General features: G+C 39.1%; 1 protein-coding gene across 2 annotated transcripts in view; it reads left to right on the top strand.

Moving 5' to 3' along the window:
- The first annotated feature begins 5,616 nt into the window (after nt 1-5,616).
- PGAP1 (post-GPI attachment to proteins inositol deacylase 1) overlaps nt 5,617-27,173 on the top strand; it is a 78,091-nt gene continuing 56,534 nt past the window's right edge. For both annotated transcript variants that reach the window (XM_055397827.2, XM_055397828.2), the window contains exons 1-4: nt 5,617-5,886; nt 11,703-11,856; nt 15,142-15,317; nt 23,402-23,573. In XM_055397827.2, the coding sequence (XP_055253802.1) occupies nt 5,740-5,886; nt 11,703-11,856; nt 15,142-15,317; nt 23,402-23,573 (649 nt within the window). In that variant the 5' untranslated portion in view covers nt 5,617-5,739. The remainder of the gene's footprint in view (nt 5,887-11,702; nt 11,857-15,141; nt 15,318-23,401; nt 23,574-27,173) is intronic.

Below are 27,173 nucleotides of genomic sequence, written 5' to 3' on the forward strand. Positions count from 1 at the left end.
CCACAGGACTGGAAAAGGTCAGTCTTCATTCCAATCCCAAAGAAAGGCAATGCCAAAGAATGCTCAAACTACCGCACAATTGCACTCATCTCACACGCTAGTAAAGTCATGCTCAAAATTCTCCAAGCCAGGCTTCAGCAATATGTGAACCGTGAACTCCCAGATGTTCAAGCAGATTTTAGAAAAGGCAGAGGCACCAGAGATCAAATTGCCAACATGTGCTGGATCATGGAGAAAGGAAGAGAGTTCCAGAAAAACATCTATTTCTGCTTCATTGACTATGCCAAAGCCTTTGACTGTGTGGATCACAATAAACTGTGGAACATTCTGAAAGAGATGGGAATACCAGACCACCTGACCTGCCTCTTGAGAAACCTGTATGCAGGTCAGGAAGCAACAGTCAGAACTGTACATGGAACAACAGACTAGTTCCAAATAGGAAAAGGAGTATGTCAAGGTTGTATATTGTCACCCTGCTTATTTAACTTATATGCAGAGTACATCATGAGGAACGCTGGGCCTGAAGAAGCAGAAGCTGGAATCAAGATTGCCAGGAGAAATATCAATAACCTCACATATGCAGATGACACCACACTTATGGCAGAAAGTGAAGAGGAACTCAAAAGCCTCTTGATGAAAGTGAAAGAGGAGAGTGAAAAGGTTGACTTGAAGCTCAACATTCAGAAAACAAAGATCATGGCATCTGGTCCCATCACTTCATGGGAAATAGATGGAAAAACAGTGGAAACAGTGTCAGACTTTATTTTTTTGGGCTCCAAAATCACTGCAGATGCTGATTGCAGCCAGGAAATTAAAAGACGCTTACTCCTTGGAAGGAAAGTTATGACCAACCTAGATAGCATATTAAAAAGCAGAGACATTACTTTGCCAACCAATGTCCATCTAGTCAAGGCAATAGTTTTTCCAGTGGTCACTTATGGATGTGAGAGTTGGACTGTGAAGAATGCTGAGCGCTGAAGAATTGATGCTTTTGAACTGTGGTGTTGGAGAAGACTCTTGAGAGTCCCTTATACTGCAAGGAGATCCAACCAGTCCATTCTAAAGATCAGTCCTGGGTGTTCATTGGAAGAATTGATGCTAAAGCTGAACCTCCAATACTTTGGCCACCTCATGCAAACAGTTGACTCACTGGAAAGACTCTGATGCTGAGAGGGATTGGGGGCGGGAGGAGAAGGGGACGACAGAGCATGGGATGGCTAGATGGCATCACCGACTCGATGGACATGTGTTTGGGTGAACTCTGGGGGTTGGTGATGGACAGGGAGGCCTGGCGTGCTGTGAATCATGGGGTTGCAAAGAGTCGGACACGACTGAGCGACTGAACTGAACTGAATGCAAGTCAAAACCACAATGAGAAATCACCTCTTAGAATGGCTATTATAGAAAAGACAACAAATAAATGTTAGTGATGAGTTAGAGATGTTGGTAGAAATTTAAATTGGTGCAACCACTATGGAAAACAGTAGGTTCCTCAAAAAATTTTAAGTTGAACTACCCTATGACCTGGCCCAGGTGGCACTAGTGGTAAAGAACCTGCCTGCCAATGCAGGAGACGTAAATCGCTGGTTTGATCCCTGGGTTGGGAAGTTCCCCTGGAGAAGGAAATGGCAATCCACTCCAGTATTCCTGGAGAATCCCCATGGACAGAGGAGCCTGGTGGGTTATGGTTCATAAGGTGGCAAAGAGTTGGACATGACTGAAATGGTTTAGAATGTATGCGTGACCTGGCAATTCTACTTCTGGGTACTTATTTGAAGAAAACAAAAATACTAGTTCAGAAAGATATATGTACCTCTGTGATCATTGCGGCATTATTCATAATAGCCAAAATCCAGACAAAACCCAAGTTCCCATCAATAGATGAGTGGATAAAGAAGTTGTGATACACACACACACACATGTATGTATGTGTATATATGATGGAATATTATTCAACCATAAAAAATGAAATCTTGCCATTTGCAACAACATAGATGAACCCAGAAGGTATTAGCTTATGTGAAATAAATCAGACAAAGACAACTACTGTATGATTTCACTTATATGGAATCTAAAAAAAGAGAACAAATGAACAAACATAACAAAACAGAGAACCACAAGTACAGAGAACAAACAAGTTGTTGCCAGAAGGCAGGTGGGATACAAGGATGAGAGAAATAGGTGAGTGAGATTATGAGGTACAAACTTACAGTCACAAAATGAATGCGTCACAGCTATTACATGTACAGTGTGGGGAATATAGTCAATAATACCATAATGTCTTTATATGGTGATGGACTGGTAATTAGACTTATCGTACTGATCATTTTGGGAAATGCATAGAAATATTGAATCACTATGTTGTACATCAGGAACTAACATAGTGTTGTAGGTCGAATATACTTCAGAAACAAATAAACTCACAGAAAAAGAGACCAGATTTGTGGTTACCAGAAGCTGGGGTAGAGGGAGGGGGCATTGGACAAAGGTGGTCAAAGGTACAAAACTTCCAGTTATAAGTAAGTACCAGGGATATAATGTACAACATGACAGAAATAACTAACACTGCTGTATGTTATCTATGAAAGCTGTTAAGAGAGTAAATCCTAAGACTTCTCCTAACAAGGAAAATTTTTTTCTATTTAATTTTGTCTCTATATGAGATTATCAGTGTTCACTAAACTTCTTATGGAAATCATTTCATGATGTAAGTTAAATAGTTATGCTCTACACCTTAAAATTGTCAATTATATCTCAATAAAACTGGAAGAATAAAATTAATATGATCTGAGAATATTTATATGCTTCAAGGGAGAGAGAAGAGTTGAAGAGACTGATAGAGACTAACTTGATAAAACTAATTTCCAAAAGAGAAAGAAGGCAATGGGAACTAAAACACAACTAGAGGGATTTGCTTTTGATGTCCTCTACGGGAGTTGGTGATGGACAGGGAGGCCTGCCGTGCTGTGATTCATGGGGTCGCGGAGAGTCGGACATGACTGAGCGACTGAACTGAACTGAACTGAATGACATCATAATAATGATAATAATGCTTACTATTTGCCAGGCATTGTTCCAATCACTTCAGACATATTAGCTGAATTAGGACTGGATGGAGATAATGAACTTGAAAACAAAGAGTTGAAAGAATGTATATGTGAAAATCAAAATCATCTCTGTAAATATGAAGATAAAATTATGTACTGATAATCTGCTGAAACAGAAAGATGGTGTAAGCAGTCTACGAAGAGGTGGTTTGAGGACTAGAAGAGGGAGTTGACCAGAAACATATAAAAATACTTCTGAACAGTAATTCCACTGATTGTGTCATTTTCTCCAGCAGTGCTCAGATTACACTGGTGTCAGAGCTCAGAGATTATATCAACTCAGGGTTGGATGCCTATAAGCAGAGTAAGATTGAAAGACAAGAGTTCAGGAAGTTGACAGCACTGGCAGAGGGTAGTTAAGTGATGGTCTGGGTTAGATTAGACATGAAATGAACTGAAGTCAAGATGGGGATAATTTTGTAATAGGAAAAAAGAAAATTAAAAGGTATAGTGCTAGAACGATTACTTGAGTCTCTTTGCCTCTCTTTTCTTAGAAGATAATCAAGACAGCAGGTTGCCACAACTCATGTAAGCCATCAGAACAGTAAGCTCTGTCATCTTCAGGTTCAGTGTTTTCTCTGCAGAGCCGAGTTCTCAGGAAGGATAAATCCTGGCTACTCAAAGTGTAGTCTACTGACCCGCATCACTGGCATCACCCAGGAGATTGTTAGAAATGCAGAATCTTGGGTTTCACTCCAGAACTGAATCAGAATCTGCTTTTTAATTATTTATTTACTTTTGGCTGTGTTGGTTCTTGGTTGCTGCGGGGACTTTTCCCTAGTTACGGTGTGTGCAGGCTTCTCATTGTGGTGGCTTTTCTTGTTGCAGAGCATGAGCTCTAGGGCACACAGGCATCAGTGTGTATGGGCTCAGTAGTTGTGGTTCCCAGGCTGTAGAGCACAGATTCAATAATAATTGTGGCTTAGTTGCTCCGCAGCATGTCAGATGTTCCTGGACCAGGGCTAGAATCTGTGTCTCCTACGTTGGTAGGCAGATTCTTTACCACTGAGCCATAAAGGAAGCCCAGAATCTGCTTTCTAATCTCCAAATAACTCATATGTACATTAAGTTTGAGGCAGTGGGATACACAGATGTGAGGGCAGCTTTACCCTTGGTTTATTTGTGCTGATCATGATATGCTAGGGGAAACAAGGAGCAGATATCCTGCCTGTGATGTTCTCAAGATCCCAGGCTATTGAGCACTCCATTTTTAATGTATAATTTAAATCCTTTCCCAAATGACTCCTTATACCCCGCACAAATTCCTAATTCCACCCCAGACACCAGGTGCTCTGAACATAAGAATATCACGGTATCATATGAGATAAACTATAAGCTTCCTTTTAGTTTTAAAATTATTTTATGTATTATAGCCACATTTCATCTGCACAGAAAATCAGCCCAAGTGAAATGAAATTCAGTCAGTACCAAAAATAATTATAATTTTGTAGTTAGTCACACACACTCACACACCCCTTATCTGCTCTTGGGTCAGCTTTAGAGGGTGCTTGCTACTCTTTCTAACGCCTAACAATTTCAGTGTTTTGAAGCTGCTATGCGTGATTATGAATGGTTTCTGAGCTACTTTTTTACCCCCTTTTTGTGCAAAACCAAACTGAAATTCATTTAAATGAATTAAGTCACTTAAGGGAATCTGAGTGGAAGCTTGAGGGAATTTGTCTCCATATGTTAATGTGGAACCAATTTCTGAAGAGGTGGAGGTTCTGAGGAGTAAGGCAAGTTAGCGACAAATTGATCACACAGATACCTATCGGTTGCATCCGTATTAATGGAAAAACTTGGTAACATGATTTAAAGACCCAACGATGCTTTTTGATTCAGGCTTTTATCTTATACCAAAACTAGAATCTCGTCGACCTGCTGGTGGCTTTTTATGAGCCCGTGCTTTTAAGCACTGTTGCCTACCGGGCCGACGTCCGCGGTCAAGGATGGGGAGAAAAAGCCGTTTGATCTCTGTTTAAGCGAACCGGTCCAGAGAGCTGTGGATGTACTCCACCACCGCTGGGAGAACAGAAACTGCGGAGGCCTGAGGCGTTTCAAAATTGAACGGTTAGGGTTTTTAAGCTGCACAGGGAGAGATGTTCCCAGCTGATGGTCCCTGGGCTCTGGTGTCTCCCCTCCCCTTGCCTGGTCGGCTCACCATCGTTAACCGCCCCTCTCTCTCTCCGGGTTAGCCCGCCAGACGCCCCCTCTCAGTCCTTCCCTCGCCTCGGCTCCAGGACTCCCGCGCTCTCCCTTGCCTCTCGGCCCCTCTTTACCGCTCGTCCTTCTCTCCAGCCGGCCTCTCACTGCCCTCCCCTCCCCTCTCCTCCTTTCCCTTGCGCCCTCTCCTCCCTCCGCTCACCCTCCAGCCCAGCCCACTCCGCGCTCTCTTTCCTCAGTCCTCGGATTCGCGCTCGCGCCGCAAACGCCGCCTCCGCGCTCCCGGGGGACGCTGGGCAGGAAGGTTTTCGGAGAGGCTGCGCGCAGGCGCAGCGCGCGGCGGGCGCGCGGGCAGGCCGGGCGTCCACGCAGGCGCGCGCTGCTCGGGTTTCGCTCCCGCGCGGGCAGCGGGACGTTCCGCTCCCTCAGTCAGGGCTGAGGGCCCCGCGGCTGTAGAGGCGGAGGCATCATGTTACTCCACTCTGTCAATCTCTGGAACCTGGCGTTTTATGCCCTGATGGTCTTCATGGCCACCCTGGGGCTGTGGGACGTCTTCTTCGGCTTTGAGGAAAATAAGTGCAGTATGAGCTACATGTTTGAGTACCCGGAGTATCAGGTGAGGTTCTGGCCGCTCCGAGGCCCGGGCCCCTCCAGCCTTACCCTTTGGTGCGTTTCCCCTGCCTCGGCTCCCCGCGCCTCTCCCTTCCCCTTCCCCTTCCCCTACTGCGCCTCTGCTTTCTCCGTCCCTGAATACTTCGCAGCCCCGCGGTCCCCTTCTCCTGCCCTTTGTGTCCTCTCTTCTCAGTGGGGTCTTTGATAGATGGTTCCCGGAGCATCCTCCCCGCCCCCCTCGAGGTTGCTCCCAGTTCCTCCGCCCCGTTCGCGGTCCCGAATCCCAAGCAGAGAAGGGCCGGGCCCAACGCCCCTCATCCCCGGAGACGCAGTTCCAGTCCCTTTCCCCAAACCCCTCCTCCCAGCCTTCCTGCCTTAACAGGTGCTCCGAGCCCTCCTTTGCTTCCCACGCGCCAAAATTCTTCCCCTCCCGCCCAGTAGTTTGCGTGTCAGCTCTTGCTTTTCTAGAAGGGAACCAAGCTTCTACAGAGCGTGTATTGCCTAGACAGTTCCCAGATCTGCTTTAGAGACTTCAGGGATTTATCTCTATGTGAAAGGCTAACCTGATGAGTAAATAAATGAGGAAGAAATTCAGTTCTCTCCTGGGAAGGTTTTGCGGAGCCCTCTAGTCTTCCCGGTCCTGGGTCAGTGCCTCTGCTTGCATCCTGTAGAGGCGTGTCGCCCCTTACCAGTTGAAAGTAAAATCTGTTTCCTGGTGGTGTGTTTGTTTTCTCACTGTGTTTGCAATTTTAAAAAGACCCGGCCCTTCTTTCTATCTCTCCACCCCCACCTTTCTTTCCGTTTTCGATATTTTCAATCACAGTTGCTTTATCGGTTCAGCATAGTAGACTCTAGAATTTCATTCATGACCAGCTGTAAAAAGAGTGACAAATTACGCAGGCATCCAAAGAAATTTCACCGGAATGATTCTTTCCTTTTAAATGCATCGCCTAATTATGGAATATATTTTGTAATAACTCCCTACCGTAAAAAGTATGTGTACTATAATACATACTGATAAAATGCATTTAAAACCATAAAAAATTTATTCTTTGAGGTGAGGGATGCAGATTCTGGTTGTTTCCGTGTACAGGTCATTATGGAGGAATATTATTTGATTATCCTGCTATTATTTAGATCTTAAAACTACTTAAGGTTTAAACTGCTGAAGAACATTCTTTCCCATGGGCAAAATTCAAATTTAGATTTCATTTGTTTTGAGATCTTTACCTTGGGTGGAATTGAGATTTGATTTGTTTTGAGGTCTTTACCTGGATCATTGCTTATATGGAAATGGAAGCTTTTGATATCAGATGCTATTGAAGGAACAGATTTTAGCATATTACAGTGGTCTTTTAATTTCTAAATGAATATGCTGGTTTATGTTTATCAGAGACTACATATAGTTAAATAAGTGGGCTTTTAGGTTTAGATTTTTTAAAAAACTGAAAATAGAGCCTTTATAATATTTTATATTTCTTTGGTTTAATTAGAAAACTCCCAGTAGATTGAAGTAGGTCGTTTTAGTTTTGTACTGCATTGAAGAGTTTGGTTAAAATGGAAACAATACAGTACTAATTCCCATTTATTTTTGGATTATCCACAATTATTGAAGCTATCTTAATATTTCAAGTAGTAGAAATCACTTAGTGTTGGGAACAAAGCAGCATAATATTGACTGGAAAGACACAGAAAATTAGTGTAGCTAATGCAAGAGAGCTGTTTGGGTTTTTTTGTTGTTGTTGAATAGTCTCATTTAGTTTTGCTGTTTTGAGGTTTTATTTAATTTTGCAGTTTTATACTTCTGTTAATAATATGTTAGTACTGTAATATTAGCAGGAGTTTTGCTACACATTTTCAGTAAATTTTTATCTTTATGGTGTAAAAAGTGTTTATTCACTAAAGTATTTGTGTTTGACTCTTCGTTTTATTGTGCACACTAGGTTGCAGAAGCTGCCTACAGAAATGAGTCATTTTGAGTATAAGAAGTGAGATTTCTGGATAACTGGGAGCTTTCTATTAAGAACCAATTATTTATTTAAAGTGTTCTAAACATATTTTTATATTGCTTTTAGTTATATTTTATAGTAAGCTCTAATTAATTGTTCACACGTTGGTATCCAGTGTATGGAATGTCCTAGTTATTGTTTTTTTTTTTTTTCTCGATGCTTTTCTTCTTTTTTTACTTCTTGTTTACATATTCTTTAGCAGAATTTTAGAGGCATTTAAAAGGTTGGTTGAAACATGCTCAGTTTTATTTTCCATTTTAAAAATAAAATGTGGGACAGGAATTTGAAACTCTTAAAAATTGTTTTGAATTTAAACTTTTTTTATTATCTCTTAATCCTCTACCTTTGGTTTTCCTAGATTGACTTATTCAGAATTAGTTGAACATCTCACAAACCTACCAGGCACAATATACATTATCCTTGAAAGCTTTTTGCCTTACATTTTAGCCAAATTGTAGAATTTGAGACGAAAACATCTGTGTTGTGTTTTTTCATACAATAATTCATTTGACTGTAGATATGTGGACCTTCTCTCTGAAAGGAAATGCTGATATTGGGAAATGCAGATAATTTATTTTGTTATTAAGTGTGATGTTTATTTAGTATATCATTTAATGACTTCTCTGTGTAAGTAAATTTTAGATACAGGATTTGGGTGAGGAGGAATTAGAGATAAATCAGACTTTGTGCCTTTAAATTTGTTTTTAAATTATAATGAGGGAGACAGGAATGAAATGAATAGGCGAAATACAGTGTATTGAACATTATAATTTCACTGTAAGAGTGTGTGCAAGGCTCTTCACAGAAGAGAGCAGCCATGTTCATCCTGGGTGGTCAATGGTTATAGAGAAGAGGTTGTGTACTAGGCAATGTAGGATATATATGTAGTTCACACAGTGCAGAAACAAGAAAATTGCAGGAGTAAAGAACTTTTGTGAAGGTAGGAAGGCACCAGGTTACATTCCATAAGTAGTATTTATAGTATGTTATCATTTTTATGAAAAGGAGAAAATAACCGAAGACACATTTGCTTATATTTGTGTATATTGTACATGTAAACTACTTCTGGAAGCACAAACTGCTGACATCGGTTGCCTTCTGAGTAGGTAATTGGATAACTAATGAACCCAAGGGTAGTAGAGCTTTTTCAGGATATACCCTGTTGAATCTTGAATTTTAGAACATATTAAAACACTTAAAATATGGCATATATAAATTGTAAGCGACTTCACTTTCACTTTTCACTTTCACACATTGGAGAAGGAAATGGCAACCCACTCCAGTGTTCTTGCCTGGAGAATCCCAGGGATGGGGAAGCCTGGTGGGCTTCCATCTATGGGGTCACACAGAGTCGGACACGACTGAAGTGACTTAGCAGCAGCAGCAGCAGCAGCAGGTAAGAATAATTAGAACCAGGTTTTAAAGGACCTCGCAAGTGTTTATCATCTGTGTGTGTAGTGAAGAAATACATAAGGTGTATGTTTTAACAAGGTTATTTCTTGACAGCGGTATGGACTATGGATTGTTAGCCTTTTGTGGGGGAGAGTTGTTATTTAAAATAATGAATTTAAAATATATTGGAGTTCTATTGATATAAATGTTTCCTTTTTTTAAACTCCTTGACCACCTTCTGTTTTTTAATCATCATCCTTTTTGTATACCAATATCTTTTCTGTCCTCGATCTAGGCAATACCCTTCCTGTCTTTTCCTGCCACTTACTCCCAACTTGAATTTTGTTGGAAACAGTTTTGCCATTGCCTACGATTCCCACTTTATGTTTTTGTTCTATGTCTTTTTTCCCATCTTTATACTTTTTTCTACTTCATATTATATGCAGTCATATTTTAAAATGTACATTGTCTCACTATAAAATTGCTTTTGTAATAGTAGATTATAAAATTTATCAAATAATATTCTTTTGCTTATTTTTCTGTCTCCAGGGAGTTAAATACTTTTTTTGCTATATTTGATAGTTCCTATCCTTCTTAGTTAGTTTTCAACTCGTTCAAAACTTTGTTTAGTCACTGTCCTAAAAAGAACCTACTGTGTGTGCGCTACTATCTCAAATAGTGTGCTAAATTACAAGGAATTAAGATAACTGTTCCCTTGTTCTCTCATTTTTTTTTGCATAATTTACACCTAAAGGACAAAATGTTACATCATTTTTATTTTTGATTATTTACTGTGCATAATTAATACTGGGACTAATTTAAGTTGAGGTACATAAACATCTTAAAGCAAATAGTTGGTATCTCTGTTTTGAATATTTGAGGAGATAAAGTTGCCAGTAACTTAAACAACAAGCTCACAGTCTCTGAAGTTGTTTTTATGGTGTTATTGGCACAGATTGTTCATGGTACCATCCTCAAATATTCAGGTATTTGCATAAATGATCAGAATTATTCTTTTTAGAAACAGTGATTTTTTTTTTTCAGTAGACATCACCCATTTACAATTTTCAAAATTCACTCAGTAGTTAAAATTTTTACCAAGCACATGTACATTACTAGTTTAGTCGCTCAGTTGTGTCTGACTCTTTGTGACTCCATGGACTGTAGCCTACCAGGCTCCTCTGTCCATGGGATTTTCCAGGCAAGAGTACTGGAGTGGGTTGCCATTTCCTTCTCCAGATGATCTATTACTGCTCGATCATTAAATCTCTTGATGTCTCTTTAAATAAATCTACTGTTCAGTATAACTGGTTTCGTTTTTAATGGTCTCTCAGTGTTAGCTGCTCAGTCGTGTCCAACTCTTCGTGACCTCATGGACTGTAGCCCACCAGGCTCCTCTGTCCATGGTGTTCTCCAGGCAAGAATACTGAAGTGGGTTGCCATTCTCTTCTCCAGGGGATATTCCCAACCCAGGGATCTAAGCCAGGTCTCCTGCATTGCAGCCAGATTCTTTACTGTCGCAGCCACCAGGGAAGCCCTTAATGGTCTCTATCCCTTAGGGGAAAAAGAAAAAAAAAAAGCAGAAGAAGATCTTATGCTTTACTACTAATTTTATAGATGCCTACCTTTTGGGGATGACATTAAGACTTCATTTATATTTTGTTGAAAGAAATGTCAATTGCTGGCTCATTTGGTAAATAATAATATGAATTGCAGAGTAGTTTTAGGCTTACTGACAAACCATGCACCAGGTCCATGAAAACTGAAACAGATGCTCATTCATTGGAATGTTTGTGGTGAGAAGACTGTCCATGTCTTGACCAAGTCATGGCTGTAAGATTCAGATTAATTTGTTAAGCACATTGTAGGTCAAGCGTATTAAGTTGAGAGGTAGGAAAGTTGCATTATAAAACAAAGTTACTTTCCTTTGATTGATGCAACAGCTTGGAGTATATATTAGGACCTGAATTAAAGGAGAGAGACATTACAAAACAGTTTAAAATAGCAAAAAAGAGTTCATTTAATAATGGAAAACCCTTATCATTTCTAAGTATAATTGATAAGTGATACTAAATTAAATGCATTTTCAGTTATGTTAACATGGAGCATGCTGACATAAACTAGTATTTTTCTCTTGTCAGTAGCTATTTTGAGTAATTTCTACTTATTAGAATTTTAAGTAGTCTCACTTTATGTTTTCTTGAAGACTATATGGTTTAAAACTCACATAATTCAAGACAGATGCTTCTTAGGTGTAAACTAAAAGTAGAACTTTGTTGTCCATTAAATGTAGCTTTTATCATCAGTAATGTTTTTATATTGTACTGTTTCAAATTTGTATAATTCAGAATTGGGTATAGTGAGACTGAATTGTATTACTAAAACAGATTAAAGTGAAATTGCTTTCTCTTTCCTATAGAAAATTGAACTTCCAAAGAAACTGGCAAAACGCTATCCTGCTTATGAATTATATCTTTATGGAGAAGGGTCCTATGCTGAAGAACACAAAGTTCTCCCTTTAACGGGTATTCCTGTTCTCTTTCTTCCTGGTAATGCTGGAAGTTATAAGCAAGGTAAGTCTCAAAAATAAATTTTGAAAGCTGTGAAATTCAGTTAAAGAATTAATTCAGATGCATTCAGATGCATACTCTGCATTAACTACCTCACTACGCATACTGGGAGACACAAATAGATGACATTTTATCTGAGAGAAGTAAGTGACAAGTATATAAAAAAATGTTGAAAGCCACTTTGCAGAGAGTAAGTAGGAGAAGATAAGATGATGATACATAGATGGTATAGGGATTTGGGAATCAGCAGAGGTAAGAGGTTTATGTTAGAAATTGAGGGTACACAAAACAGAACCTAAAGCATTGACTAGAGAAGTAAATCAGTGGTTTAAGTTATGCTGAGCAAGAGAGGAGATTGAGTTCTTTCTTTTGGAGCTATTTAAATTAGATCTCGAAATATGGAGGCAAACACAGAAAGGTGGGGTTGGGGAAGATTTGTGTATATATTCCAGATTGAAATATAGCAGTTATTCCTAGTGTAACAGTCAAGCAATGTAGAAGTAATTTCAGCTAAAGTCCCTTTTTTATTGTTATTAAATGTTGTGTTCTTTTATATAATGAGAATAGAATAGAATTATTTCAACATTTAGTATAACTCCGGGAGATAGTGAAGAACAGGGAAGCCTGGTGTGTTGTAGTCCATGGGGTCGCAAAGAGTTGGACACGACTTAGTGACTGAACAGCAACGAAGTATAATTACTTACATGTTTATCTATTTAGCTAGCAAATATTTATGGGGTACCTACCATGAGCCAGGCAGTGTTTTAGGTATTAGGCAGTATTCCAGATACTCTAGATATTAGTATACCAGTAATGTTAAAAGTTAGAAAAATAAACAAGTAAGGGATAAAGGATAAACAGGGTCAAGAGGTGACTAGATGAAGTGGCCAGTATGAGGAGATGACATTTTGAGCAGAGGCCTGAGTATGGCAAGGGACTAAGGTATGGTACTGTTGCTGGGAAGACGTGGAAGCAAGAACATGTTTGGTGCATTCAAGGCTACTGAGACTAGAGAAAGTGAAAAGTGATGACGATGGAAAAGTAGCCACAGGCTGTATCATAAAGCTGTGGAAGAGACTTAGAATTTTGATTTAAATGTGATGGATAACTATTGGAGAGTTTGGGTAGGACATGATAAACTCTGATTTTAAAAATGTAATCATTGTTTTTGAAGTATAACACATAAACAGAAAAATGTGTAGACTATCGCTATTTGGTTAAAAATGATTCAAGTCAAGAAGTAGAAGGTCGTCAGCACCATGGAAGCCCCTATGTCCCCTTTCCTGATTAAAACTCCCTCCCTTCCTTCTAGATGAAGCCACAATCCTAAGTTTAAGGTAGTCATTTTCCTTACTTTCTTTATAGTTTTAGCATCTTAGTGTGCAGCTCTAATTCATTCTACTTATTTGGGGCTATCAAGGCTATGGTTTTTCCCGTGAATGTGAGTGTTGGACTGTGAAGAAAGTTGATCGCCAAAGAATTGATGCTTTTGAACTGTGGTGCTGGAGAAGACTCTTGAGAGTCCCTTGGACTGCAAGGAGATCCAACCAATCCATTCTGAAGGAGATCAATCCTGGGTGTTCATTGGAAGGACTGATGCTAAAGCTGAAACTGCAATACTTTGGCCACCTCATGCGACGAGTTGACTCACTGGAAAAGACTCTGATGCTGGGAGGGATTAGGGGTGGGAGGAGACGGGGACGACAGAGAATGAGATGGCTGGATGGCATCACCGACTCGATGGACATGAGTTTGAGTGAACTCCGGGAGTTGGTGATGGACAGGGAGGCCTGGCGTGCTGTGATTCATGGGGTCACAAAGAGTCGGACACAACTGAGCGACTGAACTGAACTGAAGAAAATATTTTTAAAAGAGGAACTGATATTTTTTATTTTATTATTATTTTTATTTTTGGCCATGCCATTCAGCATGCAGAATCTTAGTTTCCCAACCAGGGATTGAACCTGTGCCCCTGCAGTGGATGCACCACCAAGGAATTCCCAATTTTGGGCTGTTTTAAACTTTTCACTGTAATCACTCAATGTATATTATTCTGTGACTGGCTTCTTCCACTTAACATTTTTTTTAATCTAGTAAAAGTAACTTTTACTGATTTTTTATCTTAGATCTTTTAAAAAATTGAAGTATAGTTGATTTACAGTGTTGTGTTAGTTACAGGTGTACAGCAAAGTGATTCAGTTTTATATACACACACATATATATTAGTGCTTTCTAGGAATTAGGAGGAAGAGAATAATGAAGAGTAACTGCTAGTGAGTAAAGGGTTTTCTTTTGGGAGTGATTAAAAAATGTCTGTGATTCATGGGGTCGCGGAGAGTCGGACACAACTGAGTGACTGAACTAAACTGAACTGAACTGAAAGAATGTCTGAAGTTAATTAGATTGCAGAAAACGATTGTATACCCCTGCGACTATACAAAATATCATTAAATTGTATGCTTTGCACAATGAGTTACATAGTTTGTGAATTATATATGTTTAAAAAATGGAGTGACAAATGTTTACTAAACCCAAAACCTAGAGAGTATAATTGTGGGAAATCGGAATTACATTATAAATTAAGAGACCTTATATATATATATATATATATATATATATATACACTTTATCACTATGTATAGTATATGTCACATATTTATCACAATGTATGTATATTACTTATATACATATATATGCTTTATCACAACGTTAAACAGTAGAAGCAGATAGCCTGTTTAGGAAACTATTAGAGTAGTTCAGGCAAGAGATGATGATGCTTGGATTAGGAAGGTAGTGGTGGAAGTGGTGAAAAACGCTTGATTGGGGAAATATTTAGAAGGTAGAGCATGACAAGATTTACTTACAGTGATGTCATGTGTAAGAAAAAAAGGCAAATCTTCCACGAGTATTTAAAACCACTGTGATGAGTAGACATTTCTTGTAGGATTTTCTCACTCTTAAAATCCTCAAGTTTGACAAAGTTCATACTTCTTATTGCTCAAGGATTCCTTTCTTCACTTTTAGCTGTTGTTGCCCCTACTGAAGGGGAAACAGGTAGAGAATGAATGAACCATTCACTTTATATTTAATTTAAAAAAATTTATAGAACAAGACGCTCAATTGCTAGGTGGGTTTGTTCTTCTAAATTGATATTATTAAGGATGTCACCCTGAAATAGGTTTTATTCAGAGTGTGAGATAGTTATTTGTTAAGAGACTTTGAAGCTTTAGCATAGAAGAAACTTAAAAAATTTTTGTTTCATATGCACTTAATCCTTTTCCTCTGCAGTTCGTTCTATTGGCTCTATTGCACTTAGAAAAGCCGAAGACATTGACTTCAAGTACCACTTTGACTTCTTTAGCGTGAATTTCAATGAAGAACTGGTGGCACTGTATGGTGGAAGTCTTCAGAAACAGACCAAGTTTGTGCATGAATGCATTAAAACAATTCTCAAGCTCTATAAGGTATGAGATAATCATGCAAATCAATAGTGATCAGCCTACTGGTATCTTTTTTTGTTTGTTGAAGAGACTCAGCGTGTTTTAAATTATTTGTTTACATGAACTTCCCAGATGGCTCAGCGGTAAAGAATCCGCCTGCCAGTGCAGGAGATACAGGTTAGATCCCTGGGTCGGGAAGATCTGCTGGAGTAGGAAATGGCTGCTACTCAAGTATTCTTGCCTGGAAAATTCCATGGACAGAGGAGCCTGGCAGGCTATACAGTCCATGAGGTCCAAAGAGTTGTGTGCGGACACACACACACACACAGAAGTTGAAGCAAAGGTGGCACAAAGGTTTTCTTGTGTGAAATTCTATTGCTTTGAATTCAGTCATGGGTTTTGAAGTTCAAATTCAGTTTACAAGAACTCTTTCTTGTGAATTTTGGGAAAACAAAAATTTTTTTTCCTCTATATATGAATTAGGAGTGCAGTGCATTTCCTAAATCTATTAGTATGGATTTGTTGAAATTATCAACTCTAATTGTGAATTTACTTATTTTTTCCTATTAGTTTGTTAATTCTGCTAATTGTCTAAATAACTGGTACTAGAGTAGACCACTTCCACATATAAACAATTATAAAACCAGTGAAAATATCTGAAGCACATGTTTTCAGATGTTGGACAACGAAATGGTAAAGGACTATGATCACTAAAAGAGGGAAAACATGTGATGTGAGCTCCATGAGGGCCCAGCTTTCTGCCTGGAAGCATTGTCCAGACCATGGGGTAAATTTTTAGAGATAAACAGAGCAAATTGACATCACTAAGCTGAAGAAGGCAGAGGCTGGCATTTGGGACTACTGAAATGGCTAGATTTGTGTTCAGAGTAGGAGAAGAAGAGAACTAAGAACTGGGCATAGATAGAAGCTCCAGACATTTGATTCTTTCAGTCTTTGAATGCTGCATTATGTATGCACAGGGCAGTACAAGGCAATGGCATACCAAGAAGGAAGGGTTAGGATTAGAGAGCCAGCGTCCAATTGGTTCAGAATTAAAAGGTTAAAAAATTTATTTCCAGTAATGAATTCATTATGAGGTTTATAATTTATTTAGAAGGAAAATATATACTAATGGTGAAAAGATAGGAAAAGGAATAAATAGAATTATTCCACTACAATAAGAAGTATAATGTTAATTCATGATAGACTGATAAGGTTGTATATTGTAATTCCTAAAGTAACAACAACAAAAAAGGAGATGCAGCTATAGAGCAAATGGAGGAGAAATACAGGTCTACTTCAGATACTGCAGGTTCAGTTCCAGACTGCCGCAATAAAGCAGATACTGCAGTTAAACAAGTCTCATGAATTTTGGGGGGTCCAGGGATGGGGGAGCCTGGTGGGCTTCCGTCTATGGGGTCACACAGAGTCGGACACGACTGAAGTGACTTAGCAGCAGCAGCAGCAGCAGCAATTCATATAAACTTATGTTTGCAGTATACCATGGACTATTAAGTGTGTGATAGTGTTATGTTTTTAAAAATGTGCATACCTTAATTTTAAAATGTTGCTAAGAAATTCTGACCATCATTTGAACCTTCATAGTAAGGTCAGGGATCACACACCTCACCATAACAAATAAAATGGAAAACTTTGAAACATTGCGATAATTACCAAAAATGTGACACAAAGTGAATAAGTATTATTGGAAAATGGCACCAATAGACTTGCCCAATGCAAAGTTGCCATAGACCTTTGATTTGTAAAAAATGCAGTGTCAGTGAAGTACAATAAAATGTATTCAGTCTGAAAGGAAAGAACCGAAAGACAGATGGGACAAACAGAACAAATGGCAAGATGATAGAGTTCAGTGCAGCTATCAATAATTATATTAATTGTAGATGGATTAAACACTCAAATTAAAAGAAAGATCTTGTCAGACTGGATTAAAAAACAAGACCCACCAAACTATATGCTAATCTGAGTACTGGAAAGCAAAAGCCATTTTAGATGTAAAAATCCTGATTAAGAAATGTAAAGGAATGGAAAAAAAACACATACAAATACAGATAGTATGAAAGTTAGCATGGCAATCTTAGTATCAATTAAATAGATTCTAGGACAAAGGACATTACATTGAAAAAGAGGGACATTTCTTGGTAATAAGAGTTAGCTCATCAAGAAGGCCAAAGACTCTCAAGGGAGTATGCACCTAGTAACAGAGCTTCCAAGTTGACGAAGCAGAATTAACAAACTAGAGGAAAAATATGTAAATTTACAATTAGAGTTGATAATTTCAACAATCCTGTCTCAATAATTGATGAAATAAATAGAAAACCATTAAAGTATACAAGATTTTAACACTGTTAATCAGCTTGACCTGTTGACATTTATAGAACATGCCCAACAACTATAGAAATAAGCTGGGCTTACTGATATTTATAGGCCACACCCAACAACTGAACAAGCTATGATCTCTTTCAGTGCACATGGAACATTTACTAAAATGCCATATGTTAAGCCATAAAACAAGTCTCAGTGTCAGGATTGAAGTCATACAGGCTTTATTTTCTGAACATAATAGAATTAAATTAGAAATCTCCACAAAAAGATATCTGGAAAATCATCAAATGTTTGGAAATGACTTCTAGATAACCCAGAGGTTAAAAAGAAAATCACAGGTGAAATTTGAAAATGAAAACGGGTGAATTGAATTAAAATGAAAACATGTCATCAGAATTTGTAAGATTAAAGTAGTAGTTAGAAGTATAGTTTTAGGATTCATAAGTGAATCTAGCAGAATCACAGGTAAATGGTCAGTAGTTAGAAATCAGTGATCAAATGGAAGGTGAAGTTTTGAAATGCATTTACAGTAGTATAAAAAATCTTATGGATAAATTTAGTGAAAGATGTGCAAGATCTGTTCACTGAAAACTGCAAACCCTGCTGGTAGAAATTAAAGAAATCCAAAATAAATGAACAGATCAACTTTATGGTTTAGAACACTCAAGATTAAGATGTAAATTTCCCCTAAATAGACCGGTAGATTTAATGCTCTACAAATCAAATACCAGTAGTTCTTTTTTTTAAATTGATATGCTTATGTGGAAAGAATGAAAGCAACAAATAATAAAGAAGAAAGACCCATCTTGGAAAAGAACAAAGTTGGAGGTCCTGCATTGCCTGATTCAAGACTTAACTGTAAAGCTACAGTCATCCAGTCATTGGTATTCCTGTGTATCTTGAAAATGAATTTTAGGTGTCTTGATTGGTTGCCTAAGTCAGCGTTTTAAAATTACTTCAAATATTTTTTAGCTTAAATCTACACTTATTGTAGGATGAAACAAGCCATAAGATGAAACAGAACCTTTTACATATCTGATCGTTATTAGATAAGATAAATTAGATGTGATTTCAAAACGAGATTTAGTTCCATAACTGTCTTTCCCAAAAAACAATTGTGTCTCTAACGTTATGTATTATGTGCTTTGTTTTCCTTCTTTTTTGTTGTTGTTGTCTTGTTTTCTCTAACAAATACATGTTACATTTTTAATAGAACTAATAGACTTTCTTTTAATTGAGGCTTTTAGAAAGTATTATTTCTGTTACAAGCAAGTACGATAGGGATTAAGAGACAACTCAGTCTTGTTGAATGGATATGACTTGGGCATGGGAAAGTGAGAGGACATTTTAGATGGAAGAAACCACGTTTGTTCATCATGTGAGTCTGCATGCAAATATAGGAAAGAATAAAACAGAAATCTAAGCCCTCATGGAACTATGTTCCAATAGGGAGAGGAAGGCAGAAAACATAAATAAGAAAAATACATACTATCTTGTGATACATATCAGGAATTAAAAACAGAAAAGGGAGATAGGTATTTGAAGGTCAGTCAGTTCAGTCGCTCAGTCATGTCCGACTCTTTGCGACCCCATGAATCACAGCACACCAGGCCTCCCTGTCCATCACCAACTCCCGGAGTTCACTCAAACTCATGTCCATAGAGTCGGTGATGCCATCCAACCATCTTATTCTCTGTCGTCCCCTTTTTCTCCCGCCCCCAGTCCTTCCCAGCATCAGAGTCTTTTCCAGTGAGTCAACTCGTCGCATGAGGTGGCCAAAGTATTGGAGTTTCAGCTTTAGCATCAGTCCTTCCAATGAACACCCAGGATTGATCTCCTTTAGAATGGACTAGTTGGATCTAATTATGAATAAGGGCACCCAGTGAAGACCTCTGTTGAGACACAGGCAATTTGATACAAACTAAGGACATGAGGGAGTGGCTTCCCTGGTGGCTCAGAGGTTAAAGCAAGTCTGGTATGGCTGGAACAGTAAGCTAGTAGAAGGAAAGTTTGGGAGGAAGGCAGTTTATAGAGTCTTGCAGGCAATTTTAAGAATTTTGCCTTTTATTAAATGATACAGAAAGCCACTAAAGAGGTTTTTGAACAAAGGAATAACATGTTCTGTTTTAGGTTTTTTCTTTTTAATTTTTATTTATTTTCGGCTCTGCTGGGTCTTTGTTGCTGCTCAGGCTTTTTCTCTAGTAGTTGAGAGCAGGGACTACTCTCCATTGCAGTGCACGGACTTCTCATTGCAGTGGCTTCTCTTGTTGCAGAGCATGGGCTCTAGGCATTCAGGCTTCAGTAGCGCAGGCCCAGTAGTAGTGACCCATGGGCTTAGTTGCTTTGCAACATGTGGAATCTTCCTGGTCTAGGGATCTAACCTATGTCTCCTTCATTGACAGACAAATTCCTTACCACTGAGTCATCTGGGAAGCCCTGTATTAGGTTATAATAGTGTCAGTGTGCTTTTGAGGATAAACTGAAGGGATGTAAAGGTAGAAGCAGAGACACCAGTTAGGAAGCTATTGAAGTAATTTTGGCAAGATAATTTTGGTTTGGATTAAGTTGATAGCAGTGGAGATGATAGGAAATGGTCAGACTGGTATAAATCTCAAAGGCAACAGGAGTTGCTGGCAGTTCAGGTATGGAGGGTTAATGTGAGAGAAAAAGAGTTAAGGATGACCCAAACTAGAAAAATGGCTTCCTTGGTGGCTCAGATGGTAAAGAATCTGCCTGCAATGCAGGAGACCCAGATTTGACCCAGGGGTTGGAAAGATCCCCTGGAGAAGGGCATGGCAAGCCACTCCAGTATTCTTGCCTGGAGAACTTTGTGGACAGAGGAGCCTGGTGGGCTATAGTCCAGGTGGTCGCAAAGAGTCAGACGTGACTGAGAGACTAACACTTCATTTCAAACTAGAAAAACTAAAAGAATTTAATTATCATTAACCAGGGTGGGGAGAAATGTAGGAGGAACATATCTAAAGGATATTAAGAGTTCAGTTCTAGATAGATTGTATTTAAGGTACATTTTAGACATCCCAAGTGTAGCCAGCATGCAGTTGTAGTTTAAGGTTAGAGTTCAGGAGAAGAGATCCAGTCTGGAGATAACTTGAGGATTGACAGCATAAGGATGTAGTTAGATAGCATATTAAAAAGCAGAAACATTACTTTGCCAACAAAGGTCCATCTAGTCAAAGCTATGGTTTTTCCAGTAGTCAATGTATGAATGTGAGAGTTGGACTATAAAGAAAGCTGAGTGCGAAGAATTGATCGTTTTGAACTGTGGTGTTTGAGAAAACTCTTGAGAATCCCTTGGACTGCAAGGAGATCCAGCCAGTCCATCCTAAAAGAAATCAGTCCTGAATATTCATTGGAAGGACTGATGTTGAAGCTGAAACTCCAATACTTTGGCCACCTGATGCAAAAAACTGACTCATTGGAAAAGACCCTGATGCTGAGAAAGATTGAAGGCGGGAGGAGAAGGGGACGACAGAGGAAGAGATGGCTGGATGGCATCACTGACTCAATGGACATGAGTCTGAGTAGGCTCTGGGAGTTGGTGATGGACAAGGAGGCCTGACATGCTGCAGTCCATGGGGTCACAAAGAGTTGGACACGACTGAGCTACTGAACTGAACTGAGATGCAGTTAGAGCCATGAGACTGGATGAGATCACTAATGGGTTCAAGATGTGAAAGAAGATATTTAAGGACTGAGGTCTGAGTCACACCAGTATTAAGAGATAAGGGGAGATAAGAAGGAACCAACAAGAGACTAAAAAGGAGTCAGTGAGGTAAGAGAGAACCATAAGAGTATCTCATCAAGGAAACCAAGCAAAGCATTTTCAAAGAGGAAGAAGTGATCAACTATGTAAATTGCCATCAATAGGTCAAGTAAGGTGAGGATTAAGAATTGATCTTTAGATTCCTTTGTGACCAGATAAGTGCAGTTTTAAAGGAGTGTTGGCAGGGGAAAACCTGATCAGAATGGGTTTAAGGGTGTTTGAGAAATTGGAGACAACAAGTACTGTGCAGACAACTGTTTTTGAAGAGTTTTGCTCTCAAGGGGTATATAAAGAAAGATGTGGTTGCTAAAGTAGAAGTAAAAATAAAGTTTATACTTTTTAAGAGAGAATAACAGTATATTTATATACTAGTGAGAATGATCTAGTAGTTGTTTTTGCTTAGTCCTCAATTGTGTCTGACTTTTTGTGACCCTTTGGACTGTAGCCCACCAGGCTCCTCTGTCCATGGGATTTTTCAGATGAGAATACTGGAGTAGGTTGCCATTTCCTCCACCAGTTGATCTTCCTGACCAGGGATAAAATCCATATCTCCTGTGTCTCCTGCATTTCAGACAGATTCTTTTCCCTCTGAGCCAGTGGGGAAGACCGTATTTATATACTAGTGAGAATGATCTAGTAGATAGAAACAATAATGCAAGAAGAAAGTGAGAAGAATTGCCAGAGGGATGTCCTTGAGAAGGCCAAAGGGGATAGGTTTCAGAGCACATATGTAGGTTTAGGCTTTTGCTAAGATCAAGTATGTTTCGGATCACCAGAACCATCCTCAGGCTGATGATTCTCCTGGAGGCTTTACAAGACTCAGCATATAGTTCTCATAGTTATGATTTATTGCAGTGAAAGGATGCAGAGCAAAATTGGCAGAGAGAAAAGGTGCATGGGGTGAAGTCGAGAAACCAGGTGAAGACTTCCCAGTGTCCCCTTCCAGGAAGGTCACTCTAGACGCATTTAATTCCTGCAGCAACAAATGTGACATGCATGAAGTGTCATCTGTGAGAGGCATGCATAAGAGGCTCAGCAGCCAAGGTTTTTTCTTGAGGGCCAGTCGCCTGGACACCTTGTGCCTGTGCCTCCCATGTGCCAAAAGCCCAACAAAAATAAGACTGAAGGTATTCAACATAAACGATGTTTGCAAAGCAGTTTTGGTATAATGAGCCATTTTTATCATTTAGGAAATGATGGGAACCCTTCAAAAGTCTGTGGTCCCCGACAGCAAACCAGAGTCAACCTTGAATACAGTCCGTTTATAAGGATAGCAGTCTCAGGTCTATTCTGTTAACTCTGGTTCTGCATGAGGCCCAGATTATAGTAACAGGAGAGAAGGCATGGATGAAGGATCAGTGCGGAAGGTGATGAACAGAAGTTTGGTATTGGAACCGAGGATACTATACTATCTCCAGATAGAAAATATTTTTTAAAAAGAAATACTTTAAAAATTAAAATATGTTATTATCAGTGAATAAATGGTGTGGATCGCTGACTCCTTTTTAAGCCCAGGCCCACAATAGAGAAATAATTTGATGAGATAAGATATATCAATATGATTCAATGGTACATTGCTATGGCAACTGGAATAGTTTTGGCTTTTTTGTGATACCTCCAGTTTCAAATAAGTGATCTGACTTTATATATCTTATAAAATCTAATATTCTGATATATAGCAAATGTAATCACACCTCTTACATATAATATAACAAATGGGAAAAACATGATTTGCTAGACCAAGGGTTGTGATTTTGGTTCAGAAAACCAAAGCCTGACTTTTAAAAATGCTTGCAGAACACAAAACAGTATGTATATACTAATTACAAATGTATGAAAATGTATTTCTGTCTTATTAAGTGAGATTATATAAATAGTTTATTCTTTTTTCAATAAAATTGCTTATATGTAGAGAGAAGTATTTATTATATTTACTGTGATTCTAATCCTTAATCATACCTTGATGATTTTTTTTTAATAGGGTCAAGAATTTGCTCCAAAAAGTGTGGCAATAATCGGTCATTCTATGGGTGGCCTTGTTGCAAGAGCATTGCTTACACTGAAAAATTTTAAACAAGATCTGATCAATCTTCTTGTTACACAAGCCACACCTCATGTTGCTCCTGTGATGCCATTAGATCGTTTCATTACAGGTGAGTACTGTTACATACACCAGGGAAGGTGGGCTTCCCTGGTGGCTCAGAGGTTAAAGCGTTTGCCTCCAATGCGGGAGACCCAGGTTCGATCCCTGGGTCGGGAAGATCCCCTGGAGAAGGAAACGGTAACCCACTCCAGTATTCTTGCCTGGAGAATCCCATGGACGGAGAAGCCTGGTAGGCTACAGTCCACGTGGTCACATAGAGTCGGACACAACTGAGCGACGGAATGGAACTGAGGTTTAACCAACTGTTACATAAACACTAACTGACATCCCCATTGTTGTTTAAGATTAAACAAATCCTTACAGCTACTCCCTTTAGAGTATGCTACAGGTTTATCCATGTGTGAAACAGCTTAAGTTTAAATCAGCACTTCCAGTTCTGAGCATCTCTTTTTGTGACTTTCAGCTTAAGACTTATAACTGAAACTGCTGTTAGTTTTCTCTGCCTGTTGCATCTTAACATGGACGGCATGTGTCCTACAACCTCTCGGCATTTGAGCTTCAGCTTAGTTGTTCTTGATGTTGACTCCCAGTCTCTTGAAGTGTTTATATTTCTGTGTTTTGTTAACTGTTCTGGCTACTCTATTCAAAAATAAACTTGTATTTAGGTAAAATAGTAGAAGTGCCTTTTTTAAAATAAATAGGTCTGCTAACACTGGAGAAGACTCTTGAGAGTCCCTTGGACTGCAAGGAGATCCAGCCAGTCCATTCTAAAGGAAAGCAATCCTGGGTGTTCATTGGAAGGACTGATGCTAAAGCTGAAACTCCAATACTTTGGCCACCTCATGCGACGAGTTGACTCACTGGAAAAGACTCTGATGCTGTGAAGGATTGGGGGCAGGAGGAGAAGGGGACGACAGAGAATAAGATGGCTGGATGGCATCACCGACTCGATGGACATGAGTTTGAGTGAACTCCAGGAGTTGGTGATGGACAGGGAGGCCTGGCGTGCTGTGATTCATGGGGTCACAAAGAGTCGGACACAACTGAGCGACTGAACTTAACTGAACACTTTATATGATGAGATGAGTTAGGATTGCTAACATTTATAGAACTCTTTTATTTTGGATATTGTGGCAAGAACTTTACCACAATGTGACACAATGTGTCACAATGTGACTGTTAGGTCTTTTGATCTTTAGGGCAGTCCTTTGAGGTAGTTACTATTATTATAGCCATGTTCATAGATAGAAAAAAAGAGGCCAGGATAAATTCTTGCCCAAAATCACATAGCACGAAAATAGTGGAGCCAGCATTTGACACTGGCAAGCTTGTTTCTGGGCCTGTGCTTTTATACCCTTTGCATATGCTGCCTCTGAATTGAGTTATATTTTGATAACAGAGGAAATAAAACTATGGGAAATACTGTAATTTTGCAGAGAATTTTGAGTGCAGAGCAGGAGTTTATGATTGCTATCGTCTAATTAAATAGTGATAATGTTGGAGAATAAGAATTAAATGCCTACTCTCTCAACTTTTTATTAAAGTCAAGTATTTTCTTCATGGCTTATTAGAATATTGTATGTGTAGAAGAAAATCTTTAGAAGGGAATAATTGTTTTTCCTGATCAGTAAATTTGCACAACTTCTTATTATATAAAAATTTTCATCATCTTAATTGTGCTGACAATTTTTTTTTATAAATTAGTGAGACACATACCCTAAGGATTCCAAACCAAAGCAGCTTTCCAAAACACCCATCTCAGCATAACATTGCCAAGGAGTAACTTATTTGCTGAGATATCTGGTGCAGTAGTACTTAAAGAGAAGGTTGATTTTTCTCTTTTTATTTAAAACTTTGCCTGTAAAACTCTTTGAATAAAAAATTTAATTTTATATTGAAGTTAAATATGCCTTCCTGATTCTAATAATTATAAATTATTATTTATAATAGGTTTAGAAAAAATTAAAGACATAGTCATAATACTTGTCATCATAATCAAGATTTCTTTCTCTTACTGAATTTTAAGTGGTATATGTAGATGAGCCCTGCAAGTTATATGAGAATTACTCAAAATCCTTTTTAAAAATCTCTTTGAGGAAAGAACTGTCAAGAGAGTAAGGTTTTAGTGTTTTTGAAGGATACTTATGGTCTGTCTCTAAATGGCTTAGACCAGGTTTCTGCACCCTGTGGGATCTGATGCCTGATTATCTGAGGTGGAGCTGATGTAATAATACTAGAAATAAAGTCCAAAGTAAATGCAATGCCCTTGACTCATTCTGAAACCACCCCCCCCCCATCCTGGTCTATAGAATAACTGTCTTCCACAAAATCTGTCCCTGGTGCCCAAAAGGTTGGGGACCACTGGCTTAGGCTGATCAAGCTTCATAGGATCAAGGTGCCTTTCCAGTAATTAGCAAGCTTCTTGGGCTTCCCTTGTGGCTCACTGGTAAAGAATCCGCCTGCAGTACAGGAGACCTGGGTTCGATCCCTGAATTGGGAAGATCCCCTGGAGAAGGGAAAGGCTACCCACTTCAGTATTCTGGCCTGGAGAATTCCATGGACTATACAGTCCATGGGGTCGCAAAGAGTTGGACACAACTGAGCGACTTTCACTTTGCCGTTTATTTAATATTTAGTTTTTATTGCATCAAGCCATAATTAGTATGAAAAAGCAAAAGTTCAAAGGATGATAGATTTTAAGTTTTTAGGAGACCCATATTATGTGCAGAAGTAGATTCCCTGTTTGTACTTGTTGGAAATACTGTCCTTAAATAGGGAGAAAGGAAGCCTTGCACTTGGCTCTGCACTTTACAGGGCCCTGGTTTGGTGTTGCCATACACACACAGGGTGTGGCGTGTACAGGGCAAATAGCCTTCCCACTTAGAGGTTGTACCTTTACTTCTGGACCTTGATCCAGGTAACCAGTCGTTCAGACTTTTCTTGTCCGTATGCCTCAAGCTCACTTCCTTAGCCTCTCTCTTGGGCCTGTCTTGAGGACAGGCGTGTGCAATCCTGAGCTTGAACTGTGGCCAGGGGTGGCTCTGCTTGAGGTACAGACAGAACTTGGATGTGTGCAGGAGGTCCTTGTGATGCAGGATGGAATGCGTGTGGGAAGTAAAGGAGGAGAGCTCAGTGATCTGCTCTCCCTATGCTGCAGATGTCCACAGAGATATGTTCTCCCTATGCTGCCATCAGCCAGTGTCCAACTCTGAGGTGTCCTTGTTGCTATTGCTCAGTCACCCAGTCCTGTCCAACTGTTTGCAACCCTATGAACTGCAGCACACCAGGCACCCCTGTCCTTCACTATCTCCCAGAGCTTGCTCAAACTCATGTCCATTGAGTCAGTAATACCATCCAGCCATCTCATGCTCTGTCACCCCCTTCTCCTCTTGCCTGGAATTCTTAATTTGAACCTGGCCTTCCATGTTATTTCAATGATATATATGTAGGCAGAAAAAATACGTTTGATTTAAGTTTGTTAGCTGAAATTTTGACTTTGGTATCTAGACTTATGGCATGTATACCCCGATTGGTAACTCTTATCCCAGGCCCTGGAGATGTTAGGAATGGGTCTGCTTGGTTGCAGTCTTAAGTAAATACGATTGAGATTTTTAATGAGATGAGTTTGCTGTTCCAAAATGTTCAGTTC

Source organism: Moschus berezovskii, chromosome 2 (assembly GCF_049115385.1).
Source record: "Moschus berezovskii isolate FMDL1 chromosome 2, NW_MosBer_1.0, whole genome shotgun sequence".
Taxonomy (NCBI): Eukaryota; Metazoa; Chordata; class Mammalia; order Artiodactyla; family Moschidae; genus Moschus; species Moschus berezovskii.